This window comes from Watersipora subatra, chromosome 10 (genome assembly GCF_963576615.1).
Source record: "Watersipora subatra chromosome 10, tzWatSuba1.1, whole genome shotgun sequence".
NCBI classification, from domain to species: Eukaryota; Metazoa; Bryozoa; class Gymnolaemata; order Cheilostomatida; family Watersiporidae; genus Watersipora; species Watersipora subatra.
The window spans coordinates 3,560,012-3,582,737 of NC_088717.1; the positions used below are offsets into that span (position 1 = coordinate 3,560,012).

The 22,726-nt window shown below is 34.6% G+C and overlaps 1 protein-coding gene across 1 annotated transcript; it reads right to left on the reverse strand.

Moving 5' to 3' along the window:
• Positions 1-584: 584 nt before the first annotated feature.
• On the reverse strand, positions 585-22,213 carry LOC137405959 (arylsulfatase B-like). The gene is made up of 13 exons (XM_068092442.1): positions 21,998-22,213; positions 21,145-21,256; positions 20,513-20,564; positions 20,317-20,420; positions 18,033-18,133; positions 17,620-17,690; positions 16,870-16,974; positions 9,883-9,961; positions 7,373-7,470; positions 7,005-7,254; positions 4,911-5,070; positions 3,614-3,789; positions 585-1,173 (listed from the first exon to the last, which is right to left on the reverse strand). Exons 1-13 carry the CDS (start codon positions 22,203-22,205, stop codon positions 938-940), a joined length of 1,752 nt encoding a protein of 583 aa, XP_067948543.1. The 5' UTR covers positions 22,206-22,213; the 3' UTR covers positions 585-937.
• Between the last annotated feature and the right edge of the window lie 513 nt (positions 22,214-22,726).

Genomic DNA, 22,726 nt, shown 5'->3' on the forward strand with positions numbered 1-22,726 from the left:
AAGCCTGTATAAGGAATAAAATATCTAAATACAATCAAGCCCTAAACTACGATCACCTCTAAAGACCATTTTATACATGCTAAACAAAATTTGAAAAAAACTTTTGTCTCACCAAAGAAAAAATCTTTTGATTCTGTAATGCCAAGACTTATGGTATCGAAAAAAATGTCAGTTACAAAATTAAAACAAATACTGTATTAAACTATATTTAGTATAATTTAAGGCAAATTATGGTAATTTATGACAAGTAGTTTTATTGCTCAGTTTGCCACCAAACCTATGAATAGGAGACCTTGTACTGTTATTCATATATCTCTAAGGCAAAATAAAATTAACAAAAACTTTTAATTATTTCTATCTATGCATTTAATTTGGGTTTTCATATAGTTTTTTGTAATTTGTTAGCTTTGACATTAGACGCTATCATTTGAAACATTTATCACTATAAATACAGTGAATCAAAAGGTATACTATCAATTATAAAAAAATTATTTGCTCCAACATATGGCTGTTTTGTCATATCAACTAAACAACTTTGTATCTTTAGACTGGTTGTGCAATGATTTCAAATCTTAGACGACAAATACAAACAGTGCTGAGATCAGCATTTATGCAGAATTGAAAAATAATCTTTGGAATTATTTTCTAAAATCTGTATACATCTAGCCCTATTTCTGTCGAAATCCCAACAGCAGAACCAATGACATTATTATGACAATGACATGATCTATGAAGGTCTGTAAAATTATTAACAACAATTGCATCAACTTTATACTTTATTATGAAAAGCATCATGTATCAGCAGCGTTTACAACTAAAAGTCGTACAAATATGTTTGTGTATGCGAAGGAATACATATATTTGACTGCTGATGTTTCAGTATTTATCATGTTACCGGTCATTCAAAGTGGTAACAACATTTATGGCTTAGTCCCAACTAATAGCAGGATGGATCATTAGGCTGCAGAGGAAAGTTGCTCGGAGGGTAGCAGTAGTCATGTCTTGGTATGATGTAGCCATAATTCCAACCTTGAGTGGTAGTTCCAGTGACTCCGTATGAAGTTCGGTAAACAGGCTTAACAGACATTTCTTTATAGGCTTGAATTTTCTCTACTAACGTCTTCACAATCTCTGGTTCTTCGTCATAGAGATTATGTGTTTCACTTGGGTCGTCTAAATACAAATAGGACAAAATCTAAAAAGTTATCTGAATAGACTTAAAGCTCAAGCCCAAAGCTATCTAACAGATGTGATGAGGTAATCTATGTATATAAATCTCAATGTTTCTTTGTCTATTATTTATCTGTCATCAATATGTCTAGTTATAGCAATTAAGTTTTAGGAAGAGATTAGTTTTAAATTTTAAGGCAGCAAGCTTATCCATTATGGCCAGTGATTTTCAACCACTGTACCGTGGCACACTAGTGGGCCATGAGGGATTGCCAAGTGCGCTGTGAGAAATTATCCAATGTCACTTTTTAAAAATTTAATTTTTACTAAACATTTATTAATCATTTTTTGTAAATATTGTCATTGTCCGGTGTCCTTGACATAAATACTGGGAGGGTAATTTACCGTAAAACCTTTGTAAAACCTTTATTTGACCGCCTTAGCATTCTATTTTTCGATCCTTCTTGGTAAGTTAACGTCCAACATAAAATTATAATATAAGATAATTCAATGAACAACCAAGGATAAAATATCAACCAACATAAAATTATAAGACAAAAGGTATAATACAAGACATACATGTATAATACAAAATAACATGGTGATTACTGACATGTAATAAAATGTTTAATGTTGAAAATCAAATGATACATCACTATTGCAACAGTACTCGTCATTCTCTAGAACTGTCGAGTAGTTCTAGAATCACTCTAGAATCAGCGTCGAATAGTTGAACGTCATTTTACATTATTTGTAGTGCCATCATTAGCCGGCGCTTGCTGGAGACACTATAGTCCAGTCTTAATCGGGCGTCTGACCTGAAGCGATGGATATTGTTATCCTCAGAGCCGTTTAGCACGTCAGTCAGTGCAAATCCCTTGAACGACTTACCGATCAGCACCTTCAGATTCTTGCTTGCTCGACGTGTCTGCCGAAGTTTATACATACATTCTCGTAGTGCTCTGAAGTTTAACACACAGCTTATATTGTAGGAGCGTTTTAATTGAAAGCCTGGCACCATGATCTAAAGTGCGTCTATTTATGTGTTTGATGCATGGTCAATGAATTTAATATTATCCCACAAACTCAGTCCATCGAAATCAAACTGGTCGTTTAGTACAATATGCCTAGTTCAGCACCTTCGATTACTAATTAGCGAGATGAATGTCAGTGTCGCTCAATTATAGGGGGTCTTAAAATAGAGGGTGACGCTAGAATATTGGCTTTTGTGTTGATCTAAACAGGCCCAGGTTTCACACTGACTGAGTATAAATAAATTGAAAACCTATATTGTGATTGAATATACTGTTCAGAGTGTCATTTCATAACATTTTTGGTTAGCAGTGTGCCGCAAAATTTTTCAAATGCAAAAATGTGCCCTGGCTCAAAAAAGGTAGAAAAACACTGCATTAAGCTATATGTCCAACTGAGCATGTAGTTATTAACAATAGTGAAGATAGCCATTACATTGGTTAAAATACACCTACCAACACTGTGTCACATGTAATGATTACTAGCTGGCCTCGCAGCTTACGGTATCCCTAGCTGAATGCCTGGTATTGCATGAGTAATAAAAACAGGTTATAAACAGTTGCAGGTAATGTAGCGTAAAGCTAATGTACTAGGTATGATAATGTAGGCAAGGTAATGCTTATAAGCTGTTTTAGTACCAGTGCATTACAGGGTACTCAGCTAATCAAAGATAATTTCTATTTAAACAACTTGGAATTAAAAAAACTCGCTATAGAAATAATGCAAGGTTACTTAATTTTAAAATTTAGTTTTTGAAATGCTCTAAAATTTTTGATGCTCACTTTGAAAAACATAGCTGTGAAAGTGTTACCAGTTATTAATTCATTTCACCTGATATGGCCAAATTGGATGCAACATCTAATAATTATTTAAAAATATGATTGCTAACTGCTTTAACAATCTTTCAACTAATAATCATGCTTTTAGCAAAGAAAAGTACTTAAAAAATATATACTATAATAGGTATAGCCATAGATGTAGTATATATAATAGATATAGGGTTTATTATATCTATGGATATAGCACTACCCAATGACTACAATATAGCCAGCAAAGAAAAAGAAAAAAATGATCGTTAATAATATAAACTATTAATTATTGATACCATTTGATACCATTACTGATCACTTGATATTATGGGTTCATAAAGATCAAAGATAGTGAAAGTGGCGGTCAAATGGAGGTGGCGTTCAAATAGAGGGTGGCGCTCTATTTTTCAACCCTTCTCTTGTAGTGAGGGTCCAATAGAGGTGGCGGTTTAAATAAAGGTGGCACTCAATTAGAGGTTTTACTCAATTAGGTATATGTAATTATAATGTACCTATATATGTATGTATATACATGTATATATATTTATAGAAAAACAAATGAAGTAAATTTAGATATATTTATTTTTCAAAGCATAACCTACCGACTACATTGAAGAGGCACCTTACGACTCTCATGCCATTAACCGTTCTGTGACAGTCATCTCCATAGATTGCAGGGTACTCAGGCCATTCCTGTGGTATGGGCCACTCCGTTTCAACAGTAGCAGGATCTGTGAGGTAATACTGGTCTCCGTAGATTAGCTTGTAGTCTTTCCATCTAGGAGTAAAGCATTTAATTTGAATGGTCATGATACCACAGCAGAACTTTCAAGTAAAAGTTCGGAGGGGAAATCAATAGAAAAGGTCGGGCAACCTTTTTGGGGACATGAGAAAACTAGTTATTAACAATTTAGCAAAAGGGTACCTTGGAGTTGCTTACTGCCACAATATACTTGGTGTTGCTTACTGCCGCAATATACTTTGAGTTGCTTACTGCCGCAATATACTTGGAGTTGCTTACTGCCGCAATATACTTGGAGTTGCTTACTGCCGCAATATACTTGGAGTTGCTTACTGCCGCAATAGTTTGAATTTTCTTTGTTTCTACTAACTTTATCTACTCAATTAATGTGTAGCAAGTTTGCAGTTGATTCCCATTCTTCCTTAAGGCGGTGTTCAAACAACTTCATGATTACTCACTCAACGCCCTAATAAATCTTTAACTACATAGCAGCTGCAACGGCTAAGCCAAGGTCACTTTGGTAGAAAAGGTTGATAACAAAATTTTGAAATGAGAAATATTTATTCTGCTTGATTTATTTTTGTAAAATGATTCTGCTGCTAAATTTATCAAAATGATAAACATTCAGTAACTGTATCACCACTTCATCAAACAAGTTTTCACAATGCTAGTTGGTGTGCTAAACTTTGATTATGTTTGTATCACACCCTCAGTGTATTGATTTTTTTCATCAATTTTTTCTGACTCATAGTAGTGCACCTATGACGCATATATCTGATTTATACTTGATGGCTATCCCTTTAAAGTCCTCCTTATGTCTATGCTGTATCATAGACATGCTTATAATGTTAGCCCTAAATTTTCAACAGTTCAAATTAGCATACAGATGTTATATCAAATTTATCAAAATGTATGAAAATAGACTAAAAGTAGATACATGACCAATTTTATATGACTCAAACTCCCTCCTCAACTCTAAGAACACCATTAGTTTTAAAAGAGTAAAAACATTTTAAATTTGTTAAAATGATCAACGATAGATTTAGAACAAAAGTTAAAGCTATAAATCTCTATTAGGCTGGTACTTTGGCTGGTTTCATTGTGTTTAGAAGCCTTGGAATATAGATATCAGGTTAAAATAAAAGAACCGTGCTAACCTGTATGCACCATCTTCAGTAGCACACATCGATGGGTTTTGTACATCCCCAGTGGCATCAGAAAGTGCAACAAGCATTTCTTTTCTTAAGTTGTATTTTCTTCTCTCTGGCAGGTTGTAAGTTGAGCCCAAATTTGCCAATTGGGAAACTCCATCAGTGCCTTTAAAAAACCATAGCTTTATAGAAATTTGTATGTTACTAGTGGCTAGTCTACCACATTGATTAATAAAAAAGAGTGCTTATGGAAAGTGTGCAAAAAGTGGTCCATAGTCAAAGCACCTCTGCCAGGCCATAACAGATACTCCTTCCAAATTGAGCTGATTCACCCGAAAGGTAAGTTTTAGAAAAATCAATAATTTATACAAACTCAATCAGAATATTGTCCCAGTTTCTAATCATTACCAAATTAAAATAATAGTTTTGTATATATAATATTTAATAATTATTTTAGTTTTTATATCGTAATTATAATATATTTAATAAATACGATATAAAAACTTGATACATGTTATATCTTTTATTTTTAAGACAAGACTTGCTAAGTTTTTATCTATAATAATGGCAAGAACTCATTTATGGAGTGAAAATGTATAAAATTGCAGCTCTCTCTGCTAGTGCCAATGTTGATAGCAGGCCTGTATTCCCTGGTTGCAAGTTGGGGCTGAAGATGTTAGGCGACTAGTTATGAACACCTGAAGGTTTGGGGGCGGTGTAAGCCCCAAATGGGGTTCAGGGCAGCATCCCGAAACTCTAGACCTTTTAAGCATCAACAACCCTCAAAGTATGCATAAATGCAGTCAATTGTAAGCATCAAAATTTACATAAATATATTGCTTACGGTTCATGGTAGACAAAAGTTTTCTTTATTCAATGAACGATATAAAACTCATGACACTACAGATTTCTGCAAAGGACATTGACAAAACAAGAGCTATTGCTTCTTTATTTCAATAGCTCTTGTTCTGTCAATGTGTCCATGGCAGAAATCTTTCACAACTGATTCTGTATCTATCTCAACATCTTTATATGTGTAATATTAGAAGATTATTTAGACAGCCTGCCCCATTATAGTGCACTCGTCGATGTTTCGATTCGCTTCAATGCAGAAAAGGATCTCTCACTCACTGCATCAGTGGCAGGCAAAACTAATACTAGATTAGTGAGCATCTCCACTTCATCGCTAATAACTAGTAGTTGAAAATTCCAAGTCAATGAGCTTAGATTGCAATTCTTAGTACTCGGCCGCCAAAAAGTACTAAAAAGGGAACACAGGCCTGATTGATAGAATACACTATTCTTGGTTTCCGAAAAGAAAACTTAATCTGAAAGAGTCACTATTCTCAGCTGCTAGCTTATGGTGTGGAGGCATCAACTGACAATCTGTTATCAGCTGATTTTTAACTCTGCTAAATTGCTTTGCAACAGAGCACTTTAACCGACCTACACAGCCTATTGATATTATACATATGAAGATACTAGTTGCTAGCACATGCTTGCTTGTTGGTGGAAAAACAGAAATGCATGCGATCAGCTCTGTCTGGTTGCAGCTGGCAAACAATCACTTGCAAATTGATCCTGTTTAATTGTAGCTCAGCAGACTTTTTGAAACATTTTTAGCCAGCTAAAACCAAAAGTTTAAAAAAAATTTATTAGTTGATCAAATTTTTGGTAAAATCTACCATAGTCACTAACAACTGATAAGTTTTTTATAAATTGAGTATACTATTTTTGGTTCTTAATTAAACCAAATAAAATAATGTTGTTACAAATAGTGTGCTAGTTTAAACAGCTGAAACATTTATAAATTTTTACACCAATATCTGTTAAATATATTTCAAAAATGAAAATAATTACTTCAAAAATGTTCATAAAATATTTTAATATTATTCATACCTTTTCAATTTTCAATGTTGTCTCAGTTTATCGCCTTGCTTTTTGAAACTATTTAATATTGTCATCACGCTGCACACATTTTGAATCACTAATTTCCTGGCATAAAGCTAACGGTAAAATTTTGCACTATCAATTTAGTAGTAAAGTATCATTCTTAAATCAGGCATGCAGATAGCTCTAAGCATCTCCTGACAACCTCACCTTTTATCTTAAAGTTACATTCTTTGCTGCCCTTTTTGGCAAGCTGAACAAAAGTGGGCAGCCAATCGGTGACGTGAATCAAGAAATCTCTTGATGTGCCTTGTGTCCTTGGGTGTAATCGAGGGTCATAATAGACTGTGGGAATGCGTACTCCTCCCTCTGAGAATGTTGTTTTTCCACCCCTCAGAGGGTAGTTGTTAGCAAAGTATTCGTGCCCTCCAAATGACACGGATTGACTGGCTCCACCATTCTACAAATTTACAAACCATTGACTGATATTGCCAGTGCAATATATGGCTTTTAATGTAAATACTATAGGAAACATACGGTACAACTAATTGAAAGTTTTTGAAACAAATTCCACTTACGTCGGAGGTAAATAGAATGATGGTATTATCAGCCATTCCCGCTTCCTCCAAAGCTTGCATTGTTGTTCCAAGGAGAGCATCAAAATGAGCAACGAGCCCTGGAAAACATAAAATAAACAACACACATGACTAACATTTAACAATGGAAAGTACAGCGCTTGCCGTATTCTACGGAGCCGTCAGTGAATTTGTTATGTGTGCGGTTTACTCTTTTTAGTTGACTTAAATATTAAGACTTTGGCACAAAATGCCCTAAGATTTCGAGCTTAATTGGTGAAAATAGAAGCTGCCAGTCACCGATGAAAGGTAGGTTAACCAGCACAGCGTTTTCCTCTTTTTAACACTTCAGGTTGTTTGACTTTAGTAAGAGCTAACTCCTCTTTTTATATATAATGTATATATTTCTCAAAATTTTTCGTCTGTCTGTCGTCTGGTTTCTGTCATCTGTGTTCGGTATGTCCAGCTATAGCTATTAAAATTTGGGAATTAAAATTCTACATTTTGCTGGACTTCAACTCACGAAGATTGCGAACGCAGTTGGATAATCCAGCATTTTAACCAGGATATCTCGGAAGCTCTTCCCATTGCCCGCTCTTACTAATTAACGTATACATCCTTTTATGTTTTCACACCAAAGTGACGTAATAATTTAAGCTCTATGAACTCTTTTAGCTCTATGAAACGCTATGCTTTTTCTTCCTCACCGTATTAAGGGTAATTTGCTTTTGGCAAAACGATATCAACAATAGATTTTCTCGAAAGTAAAATTTGGCAATTGTACTGATTACCACGCAATAACGATTTTTTGTTGCGTTTTCTCAGTTTGTATCAACTGCATCATTACAAAATCATCTGTTTCGTAGTTTACATACTTGCTATTTATTTCACATTAACATTTATTTGCTCTCCTAATTTATTTTCGCTGCTCCAAAAACTTTTTCCTAGCCACACTAAGTTTTCTTAATTCTGATAATAGTGTAATAATTTATAGGTATTTCCACGCTAAATGGTGTGTTTATTGAAGTTCTATGAATTCTATTAACTCTATGAACACGGTGCTTTTTCCGTCTCCACTGTACTAGAGCTATTTTGTTTTCCCCAAAACGGTATCAAAATTAATTTTTCTTGAAATTACAATTTGTCAATTATATCTCAGTTCAGCGTCATCCGTTAGTGTAAAACCGTGTGCAAACAGTTGATAAACAGTAATAAAATCTTAGTTGAAAGTTTACTAAAATGCATACGGAAACTTCAAGTATGTATTTAGTAAGCTAAATTCATATAAGTTAAATTCAGCATTTATGTTACACTTCTGTCTTGAAGGTAAGAACTCTGCACATAGAACATTGTAATGTTGCATTTTTGCAGATCATATCCACAAAATGCATCAAAGTTATTGCAGGTAACTGTAGTTGCTAAGGTTAACATATTGTTTCATTACTATTTTTAATTATGATGATTTTGAAGATTTTTAACAGGCAGTGATTGCATTAGATCATTAGTATTGGTTCCTATACCACTCCATATGTCTATATAGTATTTTCGCCTTTTGATGTCAACACTGAAACAAACTAAAATCATATAATCGTATGCCAAATAATTTTTCATTGTAATCATAGCTAAACAGATTATATTTGGCCATTGCTTACTAATGATTTTAGATTTACATTTAAACACATTTGCAGTTTTATTTCTCTTCCTAATTTATTTCAACAAAACACTCATTTCATAATATGAAATTTAAAAGTTGTAGTTGTTTGAAAAAGCCTGAGAACCTTTATAGTTGTTTTCTTTTTCTTCTTAATTCTATTGATCTGCTTAAAAATATTTTCTCATGATATGAAATTTGAAGGTTGGGATAGTAAATGTTGTATACTGTATGACAAATAAAAATTAATTTTCTGTCCAGTCTTTTTTATTACCCGGGCAATGCTGGGTAGTACAGCTAGTATTAACATAAAATTGTTCTTCTGTTACTGCATAGAGGTTTCAATTACTACAAACTGCATGTATGTCTAACTTTGCTACAAACTCATTCAAAAACTAAAACTATTTCTCTGAGAGACAACCATATGCTACATTGACCGCCAACCAAAATGTAATAATATGCTTTTATACAGATCATCCCTATATGAAAAATACATCCCTTTTGAAAAAAATAGTCAAATTTAATCTATACTTTAGAAGATATGAGATACTCGTACATTTATCTATCTTTAACTTTGCCATGAATTGACTTTCATACATGCAATATCGATATAAGCTGGTGCTATTAACACTACCATAGATATACTGTACTATAGATATATTTCAGTATAAATATACTCCGCCATACATATACTCTATCATAGATCTACTCTACTATAGATATAATCTATCATAGATATACTTTTCCATGGATATACTTTACCATATATATACTCTACCATAAATCTACTCTACCATAGATATGCTCTACTATAGATACATGTATACTCTACCCGTGAGAGAAAAAATATTATGTAACTTACCGAGGTACTCCCTTCTATAGTTTTCCTCTTCATTCGCAGGATTCAAGAAGTTGTGTACATTATACATCTCTATTGTCGGCTAGCAAATAGGCATGAGAACTAATGGTTAGGGTGCATACTTTATCGTCAGTGGTTTAGTAAAGGCAAGTGCTAAATATGTACTCAATCTATACAGAACAGAAAACTTGCTTATAATTTTGAGTAAGCTACTTTCACAATTACTTCACATCATAAGTTGGTTACATTTGCTAGACTGCCAAAGTCACTTTTGCTTGTAACACTTTTGTACTACTGATTTTATCGCTATTCAATAGCGCAAAATCAAGACTTGAACAAGGTTTTCCTAAATTCAATATATTGCAGTTATTGTAATAGACTTGCAATAACTGCAATATCTTGCAATAACTGCAATAGACTTGCAATAGCTGCAATATCTTGCAATAATTGCAATAGACTTGCAATAACTGCAATAGACTTGCAATAACTGCAATAAACTTGCAATAACTGCAATATCTTGCAATAACTGCAATAAACTTGTAATAACTGCAATAGACTTGCAATGACTGCAATATCTTGCAATAACTGCAATATCTTGCAACAACTGCAATAGACTTGCAATAACTGTTGGAATGTAATGTGACTTTTCATCTGTCTCTATACTTAGCCTTTTGTCAGTATTATACGGTAATCCTAACTATGCAGTTTTTTGCTCTGAACTCATGTTTATCTCATTATCATTGTTTCATATGCTTACTCAGTATTTACTCAATCTGCTGTTGCTTTTATGTTGCTGCTTTACCTTCTCCAGTCAGTTGTCAGAAATATACCAATCTATATACAACCACTCTCTGCTCAAAACAACAGGTTATGGGCCCAGCGCCTCCGGACTGTGGAATAACATAATCTACATAGACGATTACATAGTAACCACTACCGTATTATTACATCATGGCTTCTGGAGATGAGAAATACACCGTTGACAAGCTGGATGGCTCAAACTGGACTACATGGAAATTTCAGCTCAAGCATTTACTGTTAGCAAAGGGTCTATGGGGTTACATAGACGGTAGCACTACCCTAGCAAGTGATGCAGATGAAGGAGCTAAGAAGAAATTTCAGGAAGGGTCGCAGCGAGCCTTTGCATCCATCGTAATGGCAATCAGTACCCCGCAGTTGTATCTTATCACATCTTACGAGGAGCCAAGTGAGGCCTGGAAGGCACTGTGTAAACATTATGAAAGAGATACATTAGCTAATAAGCTTTACCTTAAGAAACAGTATTTCCGCACACAAATGGCTGAAGGAACATCAATTACACAACATGTAAAGAATATGAAGGAAATGACAGATAAACTTGCTGCGATAGGAGCAGCTGTGGCTGCAGAGGATCAGGTGGTTACTCTTTTAGGGAGTTTGCCTGAAAGCTATGCAACATTGGTTACGGCTCTGGAAGCGCGTGCTGATGATACCCTGGACATTAACTTTGTTCATCAGGCTCTGCTGAATGAAGAACTAAAGCGACACGAAATGAAACCTCAGCAAAAAGTCAAGAGTGAAAATGATGCAGCGCTAGTGGGAGCACAAAAACCTGTGCAAGCTAACAAAAATCGTAGACCTCGTGCCTGTTACATTTGCAACTCACCTCAGCATCTGAAATACCAGTGTCCTTATCGAAAAACTGAGCACATGAATAACCACCAGGCTCAAATTGTGGGAGCGCAGCAGCCTGAACAACATGACAATGACAACAGTACTAATAATACTGAATGGCTGTTTGTTGGCAATGGTGGAGCTCAAGCTAATAATAAGCAGTGGCTGATAGATTCAGGGGCTTCATCTCATATGACAAACCAAAGAGAATTGCTTATCAATTTTAAGGTGTTTGAATGCCCAGAACAAGTCAGGCTAGGAGATGGGAGAGCTGTAGAAGCAACAGGTTGCGGTGATGTACATCTAGACATGGCCTTCAAAGTGAGTGCAACAAAACCTGCTACGCTTACTCGAGTGCTCTATGTCCCTCAACTATCATGTAACCTATTCTCGGTACGAGCTGCAGTGAACATGGGTAGTACCGTGAAATTTAGTGGAACAAAATGCTGGATTCGCAATAAAAATGGACAATTACGTGGCATGGGTATTTTGGTAGACAAACTCTATGAGCTAAAATGTACGCCGATGAATAAATGTAGTGAACATGCTTGTGCTGCAGAATTATCTAACATGAACATTTGGCACCAGCGGTTAGGACATCTGAATGAACAACAACTACGCACACTCATAACTCGACAATCAGTAAATGGTATCAATATCTCCAAAGATGCTGAGAAAACTCTATCCTTCTGTGAAAGTTGCGTGGAGGGAAAATTAGCTCGCAAACCATTCACAGAGTCTCACACACAAAGTAACCGTAAGTTGCAACTTGTTCATAGTGACATTTGCGGACCGATGCAAACTAAATCACTTGGTGGAAGCATTTACTTTCTGACCTTTATTGATGACTACTCACGTTGTTGCACTGTCTATTTTCTAAAACATAAGTCTGAAGCTCTTGAAAGATTTAAAGAGTTTGAAAATGCAACTGTAAACATGACTGGCGAGAAAATTGTAACACTGAGGACAGATAATGCTGGTGAATATCTGTCAACTGAGTTTAAGGAATACCTAAAACAGAAAGGTATCAATCATGAACTCAGCGTTCCCTATGCGCCACAACAGAATGGCATCGCTGAACGGATGAATAGAACACTTGTAGAAGCAGCACGTACTATGCTAAAGCATGCTAGTTTGTCTAATTGTTATTGGGCTGAGGCAGTTTCAACAGCTGCCTACATACGTAATCGTGTAACAACAACTGCTCTAAATACAAACGTTACACCCTACGAACTGTGGTATGGTAAAAAACCTGATGTCAGTAACTTTAAAGTTTTTGGTTGTGTAGCCTATGCACATGTAGCTGATAGCCTCAGGCAAAAACTTGACAGTAAAGCAATTAAGGTTAGATTTCTTGGTTATAGTAGACAGTCGAAAGGCTATAGATTGTTTGATGTCAAATCCAGAAATTTTTTGGTTAGGCGTGATGTTGTCTTCAATGAAACAGACTTTGTACTTGATTGCAGACAGCCTCAGAGCAACAATATGGACTTTGATGTAAACTTGCCAACACCTAGCACACACTGTAGCACTGATGAAAAACCTGGACAGCACCCATGCCGTAGATCAGAGCGAGAGCGAAGACCACCAATTCGATTTGGCACTGATGAATTTATTAACTCTACTCATGTTGCTTGTCTGGCTAGCGAAGTTGCAGAGCCAAGCAGTTTTACAGAAGCAATGAACAGTGATCATAAATTGGAATGGAAAGCTGCAGCAGATGCAGAGTTCAAATCCCTGATGGAAAATGAAACATGGGATCTAGTGGAGTTGCCTAAAGACCAGAAACCAATCGGCTGCAAGTGGGTCTTTAAAGTTAAACAAGGGAGAGATGGAAAGATTGAGCGATTCAAAGGGAGACTTGTAGCAAAAGGCTATTCACAAAAACATGGAATCGATTACGAAGAGACATTTGCTCCGGTGGTGCGATTTTCTTCTATCCGTACAATATTGGCTCATGCTGTAAAGAGAAATCTGCTAATTCACCAAATGGACGTGGAAACTGCATTCCTAAATGGAGAGCTGGAAGAAACGGTCTATATGTGCCAACCGGAAGGATACGAACGACCTGGAAAAGAAACATTGGTTTGCAAATTAAAAAAAGCATTGTATGGCCTCAAGCAATCTCCTCGATGCTGGAACCACGCATTCAGAGCATTCGTTGAATCTATTGGATTCAAGCAATCCGACGCTGACCCTTGCATATATATACACCCGACTACACAAACACTGGTAGCTGTGTATGTAGACGATTTAATTTTGCTAACGAGGACAGAAGAGGAAATGATTAAACTGAAAGACAATTTCAAAACACGCTTCAAAATGAAAGATATGGGAGCAATACATTATTGTCTAGGCATATCAATAGAGAGAAAGGGAGGAAAGCTGGCGATGCATCAAAGGGAATACATCAAACACATCATAAATAAATATGGGCTAGCTGATGCTCATACTGTTACAACACCTACAGATATCAGTGTAGCTCTGTGCAAAGATGATGGAGTCAGCAAACCAACGGATCGCAAGCTATACCAATCAATGACAGGCAGTTTACTTTATGTGGCTCTTGGAACAAGACCAGATATAGCACAAGCTGTGGGAGCGGTCACAAAGTTCAATGCTGACCCAAACAATGCTCATCTAACCGCGGTAAAGAGGATATTTCGGTATCTGAAAGGAACTATTGATAACACATTACAATATTGCACATCAAGTGATGACCAAATAATTGGTTTCTCAGATGCTGATTACGCAGGTGACCATGATGACAGACATTCTACTTCAGGGCAAGTCTTTATGCTAGCTGGTGGCGCCATCAGCTGGTTGAGCAAAAAACAGCCGGTGGTAGCATTGTCTACATCTGAAGCTGAGTACATAGCCCTATGCTCAGCTGCCCAACAAGCTGTTTGGTTAAAACGACTGCTTGCCGAACTAAGACCAGGTGAAGAAAAACAACCTATTCTAATAAATGAAGACAACCAAGGAACTATTGCTATGTCCGCCAACCCAGTCGCCCATTCAAAAACAAAACATATTGAGGTCAAGTACCACTATGTACGAGAAGCTAAAGATAATAAAGAGATTGTCATAAAATATTGCCCCAGTGACATGATGACAGCTGACATAATGACTAAACCATTACCAAAGCCAAAATTTGAGAAACTGAGAACCGCCATGGGTGTTTTGCAATAGATTCAGACGTGCTACAGTGTGTGCTGGAATGATGACAAGTCAAATTAGTGGGAGTGTTGGAATGTAATGTGACTTTTCATCTGTCTCTATACTTAGCCTTTTGTCAGTATTATACGGTAATCCTAACTATGCAGTTTTTTGCTCTGAACTCATGTTTATCTCATTATCATTGTTTCATATGCTTACTCAGTATTTACTCAATCTGCTGTTGCTTTTATGTTGCTGCTTTACCTTCTCCAGTCAGTTGTCAGAAATATACCAATCTATATACAACCACTCTCTGCTCAAAACAACAATAACTGCAATAGACTTGCAATAACTGCAATAGACTTGCAATAAGCACGCTACCTCACTGTTGTAATAACTTGTTTACATGCAAAAGTCAAAGGAAATTAGTTTCTACTTATTATTAAAAATAAATATCTCTAACTATTCTATAAGCCTAAATATAGAGCTATTAAATTTGATAACCTTTGGACAAGAACATAATTGAATTTTTCAATATTTGATTAGTTTAGGATCAACAAGTCTAAAGATTCTTACGGGTTGAACTGTAGATTTACGCTTGAGCGTATTATAGCCAAAGGGAGACAAATCTAAGTTTTGTCTCAGATGGCAATGTTAAAATTATAAAACCTATATGACATTTCTTTTGGAAGTAAAACATATTAATTGTGAAGTTATAAAAACTTTAAAGACTTGCTATTAAGCTAGATAGCATTTTACTCATCCAAATGATGTGATAGCAAAAATCTTAAAGTTTTGTATCAGGTAGTGGTGAAGTTATTGATTGGTGAGAGTGAGTGAACAAGTGATTGGTTGAGTGAATTAGTCAGTCAATCAGTAAGACTATCAGTCAGTCAGACAGTCAGTCATTCAGACAGCCAGTCAGTCAATAAGACAGTCAGTCAATTAAACAGTCAGTCAATCAGTCAGGCAGTCAATCAGTCAGACAGTCAATCAATCAGACAGTCAGTCAGTCAACCGGAAGTCAGTCAGTCAAACAGTCAGCAGTCCATAAGGCAATCAATTAGACATTCAATCAGCCAGTTAGTCAGTCAGACAGTCAGTCAGTAAGACAGTCAATCAGTCAGGCAGTCAGTCAGTCAGACAGACAGAGAGTCAGTCCCTCAGTCAGTCAATCAGTCAATCAGTCACTCAGTCAGACAGTCAGCCAGTCAGTCAATCGGTAGGTCAGTCAGACAGTCAGACAGTCAATTAAAAAGTAAGACAGTCAGTTGATCAGTCAATCAGTCAGCCACTTATACAATTAATCAGTCAGTCATTAATTTGGTCAGTCAATCAGTCAGTTAGTCACTCAGTTAGTCAGTCAATTAGTCGATCAGCCAATCAGTCAGCCACTCATACAGTCAATCAGTCAGTCAGTCATTTGGTCAGTCAGACAGTCAAACAGTCAGACAGTCAGACGGTCAAACAGTCAAACGGTCAGACAGTCAGTCAATAACTCTGTCAGTCAGTCAATCAGTCAGACAGTGAGTCAGGCAGTCAGTTACATAGTCAAAAACTATACCAAAATAAATTATAAAGCCCTGCATAGAATAATTTGACATGAATCCACTAACAACAGCATTTTATCTGTACATATTATGCTAATACTTGAGTTACAATCATTGTTGATAAAGTTACATCAGTCTATCCTTTGACATCATATACATCAGTCTCGTCCTTGGATTGGCCGCAAACAGCTTTTGCATTTGGTAAATACATGTTTGTGGCCAATCCAACGACGAGGTCAAAGGTTCATTGCATAAGCTTGTCCTGTAGCCCTTATATATCGAATTTCGATATTCAAAGGTCTACATTAAATGCTCGTTTCTACCCGCAAAGTGTCTTTTGAAAGTTGTGTATATATATTGTTAGAAAAGGTGAGTGTTTTAATCGGTAAAATTTTTGGTTTTTATTTTTTTATTTGTTATTTGATGTATATTTTCAATTGAGAGCATTTTTAATAGTGAATGAGATGATGTTTTTTTGTAATATACCATTCTCTCTCTTTTCTTACCATCGCCTATCGCAACGCTTAGAGTACCCATGCTTTAACTACATGTACAAACGACTATCGTGATTGTCAGTAACTCAATTCTCCTTAATCTTACCCGATCTGCACTACAATACTTTTCTCACCTGAAGAGGGTCGTGTGGAGCTGTGGGTGTCAGCCACATAAACAGAGGATCCACTCTGCCTTGGTGTGCTAAGATCAGCTCTCTCACATCAATTTGATCCTGTACCTGTTGGTGCAAATATATAATATTTGAGTAAACAGTGTGCCAGCCTTAGAATGACAATAGGAAAATTACATGTAGGCTTTTACGAGCTGTGATGGTTTCTGGATGACCTCCGACTATGAGCTCTACAAAAAGGCTCTTTTTGCAGAGCAAGAAAAATCTCAATATTGTTTAATATAAGTTTATTGTTCAATATAAGTTTAATGGTTACAATGACTTCTCAGATGACTGAACCAGCTTTAGCTCTACACGACTAGCCAAAACAAAGAACATTTTCAGGTTAAAGATAACTTAAGTTGACAGTTTTTTTTATGAAAACAATGCCTTGATGTGTGCAAGTAAAACAGGCAACTCCTCAGCTATTAGTTTTGGCAAAGCTTCTAATTTTAGAACAATTGTCTGTAGCATTGGCAAGCAGAAAATTAAAAATTTTTTTTTAAATATTTCTGCTATATATTGCTAACTTTTGTGTTATAAATGCTTGTCAAAAGATTCCCTGTCTAACTTTAGTTGCTAGCTAGCGAGCACTAGTTTAAGATCCTAGACTGAATGTAAAAAAATGGTCGGTCCCTACATCCTATAATAGTAGTCATTCTTGGGCTACCCTTTTGTATTGAGGCTATAGAGTTATGAACAAACAGAACGTACAGTAAGGTGATTTCCAAGTCCGTCGACATTCGGTTGTCCGTTCTTTTGTCTTTGGTACACCCCATGATCAGCTGAAAATAAAAGTTGACAGTTACATCTTATAAACAAAGTTAGAGTTTTAATAAAACTTAAATCTTCAAACTACTTTAAGCGGATTAAAAATAATTGAAATAAAAATAGTTTTGCTTGGATTTTTGCAAGGAGGCCATAGAAACATAAAATTATATATATATAATAGTGCAATCAATCAAACAATTCTCTTCTCAATAAAAAAGCTAGTCAGATAGTACTAGAAATAGTTTTTCCAGATCAAGTGCCTCATTAGTTTCATTGTTATGTTTCAAGAACTGATTGGTGTTGAATCAAGTTTTTGAGTTAATTTGATTGAATAAAAAAAATTTAAAAATACTCACTCCAGTTCCAATAGTCTACGGCTCCCGTGTTAACTCCTCTGAACTCATGTACACCTCTGCTATTAGGAAGACAATTTTCGTCGCAGTAACCCAAATGCCATCTAAAATTATTAGAACAATATTCAGTCGATATATTATTATTTTTTAAGGATAGGAAAAAAATCTTTTGTTTTACTTATTTTGGCTAACAAAATTTTTTGCGCTACAAGGAACGCTCCAAATAGCTCAAACCCTTAACTCTGCCATGTTACTAAAAATATTCGTGTAACTGGATGCTGTAATCTTTCAGGCACAAACGGAAATTGAATGGGCCACTTTTATATTAACGCGCATAATGTGCGCAATTGTGATAAATTATTTTCACAAAGTATTATAAGCTTAGAATTAAATTTTAATAAAATACGTTATTCTTTCAATTCATTTAAACCTCTCAAAGTGAATGCAATAATTAGTTTGCTAAGCTAGTATCATCATTACTATTATCATGCGTTTATTCTATATATAGACTCCTTTTTAAAGGCATTTATGTTAAGCATTTGTATAAATAAATCTTTAATATATAATATTTAAATATTGAAATATTTAAATATATATGAATATTTAAATATATAATATGTAATATAGATGGTATATAAAAACTTGTTAAAATAAGACCGTAAGTTTATAAAAAGCCAAGCTTAAATTTTCATTCATATATTTCTGAGAAAAAAACAATAATAAAATCTCCTTCATTAGTCTTTTCATATAATTTAGGTTTTTGTATAGTTTTCTATAATTTGTTGGTTATAATGTTAAATGCAAATACTTGAAAACTTTGTCACTATATCTATATATGTATATATTTCAAAGTTTGCGTGTGTATGTGGGTGTATATGTGCCTGTGTATGTCTACATGTAGCTATAGCTGTTAAAATCTTGGAATTTAATATTTCACATTTTGATGGATTTGAACTCATAAAGATTACAACCGCAAGTTTTAACCACTGAGCTATACAACCATTAAGCTAACCACTGCAAGCTACCACTGAGCTATACAAGGCGTATTTATCAAAGACACTATCGTATCCGGTATAGCGTATGCACAGGCTAAATGAAGTATTATTTGAAACTCTATGAATTATATTAATTCTAAGAAACACGATGCTTTTTCATGTTTTTTGAGCTTCTATTTTTGTTTTTTGTAAGGTTCAATTGCTAAATCTTCAATTAAAGCCAATTCTTTTCACCCAGACAATTGTATTATCTCCGTAGAAAGAGTTTCGAAATTTTCTCTTATGTTTGGTCAGACAAAGACAGTATGATATCTCATTTTGACAATTGTACCAGCATCGAGAGGTACCAGTATCGTAAAGTATTCAAAGTTTTGATGGATAGCTTCAGTGGAACAGTAACATTTTTTTATACACACATGCTTGTATGCAAGAATTGTTATTATTAATTCAACATATTCAGGATTTGTATTTTGTTTTCTCAGCTCGTATTAATTGTACCATTACAGGAATCATATTTTATTGTAATCGTAGCAAAAAAGACTTAATTTAGCTGTTACTTGCTAATTATTACATATTTACAATGCACATCTAAACCCTTTTATAGTTGTTTTATTTATTTTTTGATTTATTTCACTTGCAAAAATCATTTTCTTCATAATATGAGGTTTGAAAGTTACAGTTGTTTGACAAAGTTTGAAAACCTTTACCGTTGTTTTATTTTTCTCTTAATTTATTTCAACTACACGGACACACTTATCTTATGATATGTAGTTTAAAAGTTAAAATGGCAAATGTTGTTACATGTATATGCTAAATACAAATAAATTTTCTGTCCAATTACTTTTTTATTACCCGGGCAACGCCGGGTAGTACAGCTAGTATACATATATAAATATATATATATATATATATATATATATATATATATATATATATATATATATATATGATTCTGAAATGAACCAAACACTTCACTACATGTATGAATTACTAATAATTACTATTATCTGCTCAAACATGACTGCTTCTATACATTCAAAGTAAACTTAAAAATTATTTTTGTATCTTTAGACTGATTGTGCAATGGCTTCAAATTTTAGATGCCAAATACAAAAATTGCTGAATTCAGCATTTATACATGACTACAAAAGTATGCCTTCAAATTTTACTCCTGGGATCTATAATTATCTAGATCTTTTCTGTCAACTCATAAGTCATCTTGATTTCAAGGAACTAACAGTACTGGATGGTAAACTGCAGAGTTGAGATCTGTAAAAGCGAGTACAACTCACTTGCCAACTTGCTTGGTTGTGTATCCTTCTTCCTGCATGTATTGAAAGAGGGTCTTGTGTTCAATAGGCAGACAACTTGGAGCCTCTTGTATAAGGACCAGAAGCTAAAATAGTGAGAAATTCAGCGTCTCAACTGCCTAGGAACACAGGCGCAAAAAATGATAATATCTATAATAGAAGTATGTCAGTTCCTCACCTGCAGTCCATTGTTTGATGGATACTTTCCAGTCAAGAATGCAGACCTTGAACTAAAATATATATGTGAGTAGCCGCAAAAGTTTGAAACACAAAAATAAAGACAATTTCACACTAGCAAGTAAATTTTCTAACTAATAATTACACCATGTTTACTTTAGCTTATGTAAGCAGCTTTATAATATGTTTATTATGTATGATTCAGCTTGGGATAATTTCTTAATTTTACCACAAATTTAAAAGCATGATTAATTTCTTAAAGCACTTCAAAAAAATTTTATATACAGTAGATTGTATTAAATTTTAACAAGATTAATCATACTTCTAGATGGCATCTGAAGCAGCTTAGAATGGGGTTAGCTTACAACCTGCCTGAAAAGAAGAAATACAACTTAGGAGAAGATGCGCATGCTTGTTGCACTTTCCGATGCCTCTGTAGGCGGCCCAATCAATTGATGTGATCTTCTGAAGATGCTGCCTACAGGTTGACTAACATTTTCGCAAAGAACGATATTGTCAAATACGTAGTTAGTCAATAAAATTATTTGAGCTTGAATTTTACAAATATTGATTGTCAGATAGAAAAATTTCTGTCATAAAATCATATAAGACAATATGCCATTTAAAACTTACGCGCTGCACACTGGCTGCATGTAGGACTGTGTGAGTTCAATACCCTTTGCCCTCAACGCATCTATATTTGGAGTTTTAACTTTGGAGTTGTGGAATCCAACATCATTCCATCCTGTTATTTAAATATATTTTAAGCTGCCAGATCTATAATGATGTAATGATGCCAACTAAAAATTTCTCTAAATAAAAACAGCTGTACGAACGCGAATATAAAAGTATTTTTGATTGTCGATCATAAATCTGTGATATATTAAAGTACTGCAAAAAGCCAATAGGTGTGCAAACTTGTTTAAAAAGGTGAAATTCTTATTATTTTCATTTTTTTTGGAAAAATTATTTTAAAATTTTATTTTTAAAAAAGTATTAAAAATAACAAATAAAATTTAATTAAAATTTTATTTTTCTGCAAACAAAACATTTTAATCTTTTAGCAGGTAATTGGTGCGCATGAAAACATTAGGTATTTAGCACTTTTGTGTTACAGGTTGTGCTGGAGCTGGTCATACTCAAACATTCAATTTATCTTCTTGCCGTGGAACTGATACCAATTGTGTATAAAAGGTCTATAATTTTATCTAAACTGGTTGGTTAAGTTTTGAGGATGTCGTTGTAACTCCTCACATACTGGAAACACCCAGATAGTTTTATCTGCAAATATTATTTCTAGCAATATGCATAATATTTATTGGTCTTTAGAAGTTAACGTTTAGCTGCTTAAAATCTACTCAATGCATCTATTTTTAAAATGCTAATAATGCTTTCTGCTGCAACATAACAATTAAGCAGTCTTAGCGCTAAAAGAGCATATCAGATGACATAGACTACGTTGCAGTTTGCTGCAGAAATTTCTCACCCAGATCGTCAGCCATGATGTAAACTATGTTTGGTTGTTTGTTGTTTCTGTCACGGAAGTAGTCACATGCGGAGTCAATGTCCATTTGCCAACCTTCTTCATAAAATGGGTCTACGTATCGGCATTCACTGAGTGCTACTGCTGCCACAAGCAGCGCAAGTATTTTCAGTGTTCCCATTTCGAGGCAAAGGAAAGCAATGGAAGCCATCTCAAGGAATATCATTTTATATTTTATTGTTTTCTGAATGGGGGCCCTTGGAAACTATAAGTGATGTATGGTAGTTGATTGGCTGTTTATTAGGTCAGCCAACCATTACATGCTGGTATGCAAATCAATCACAGCTCATATCTATGCTATGAATGATTAAGAATGCTCTGAATTATATTATCATGTTTATATATGGCACCATACGTTATTATATAACAAAATTAATTGTATGTTAATAAATAATCTGAAACGATGTGATGTTGCTATTAAACTTTGTATTATAATGTTAGACCTAAAAAGGATATCTTTCAATTTTTGTGTGATGCTATTACTCTATTTTAAAGTTGTCTTATCAGACAAGTGCAAACAACTTTGAAGTTGAAGCCAACTGCTTAGAATGACCTCTCAGTTATTATTACTTTGAACTTTAATATGGCACAACATAAGTATTTTAATCATTTTTATAATGCACTACAAAGATTTAAAGATGATTTTGCTATACTATGCTTCATCAAATCAAT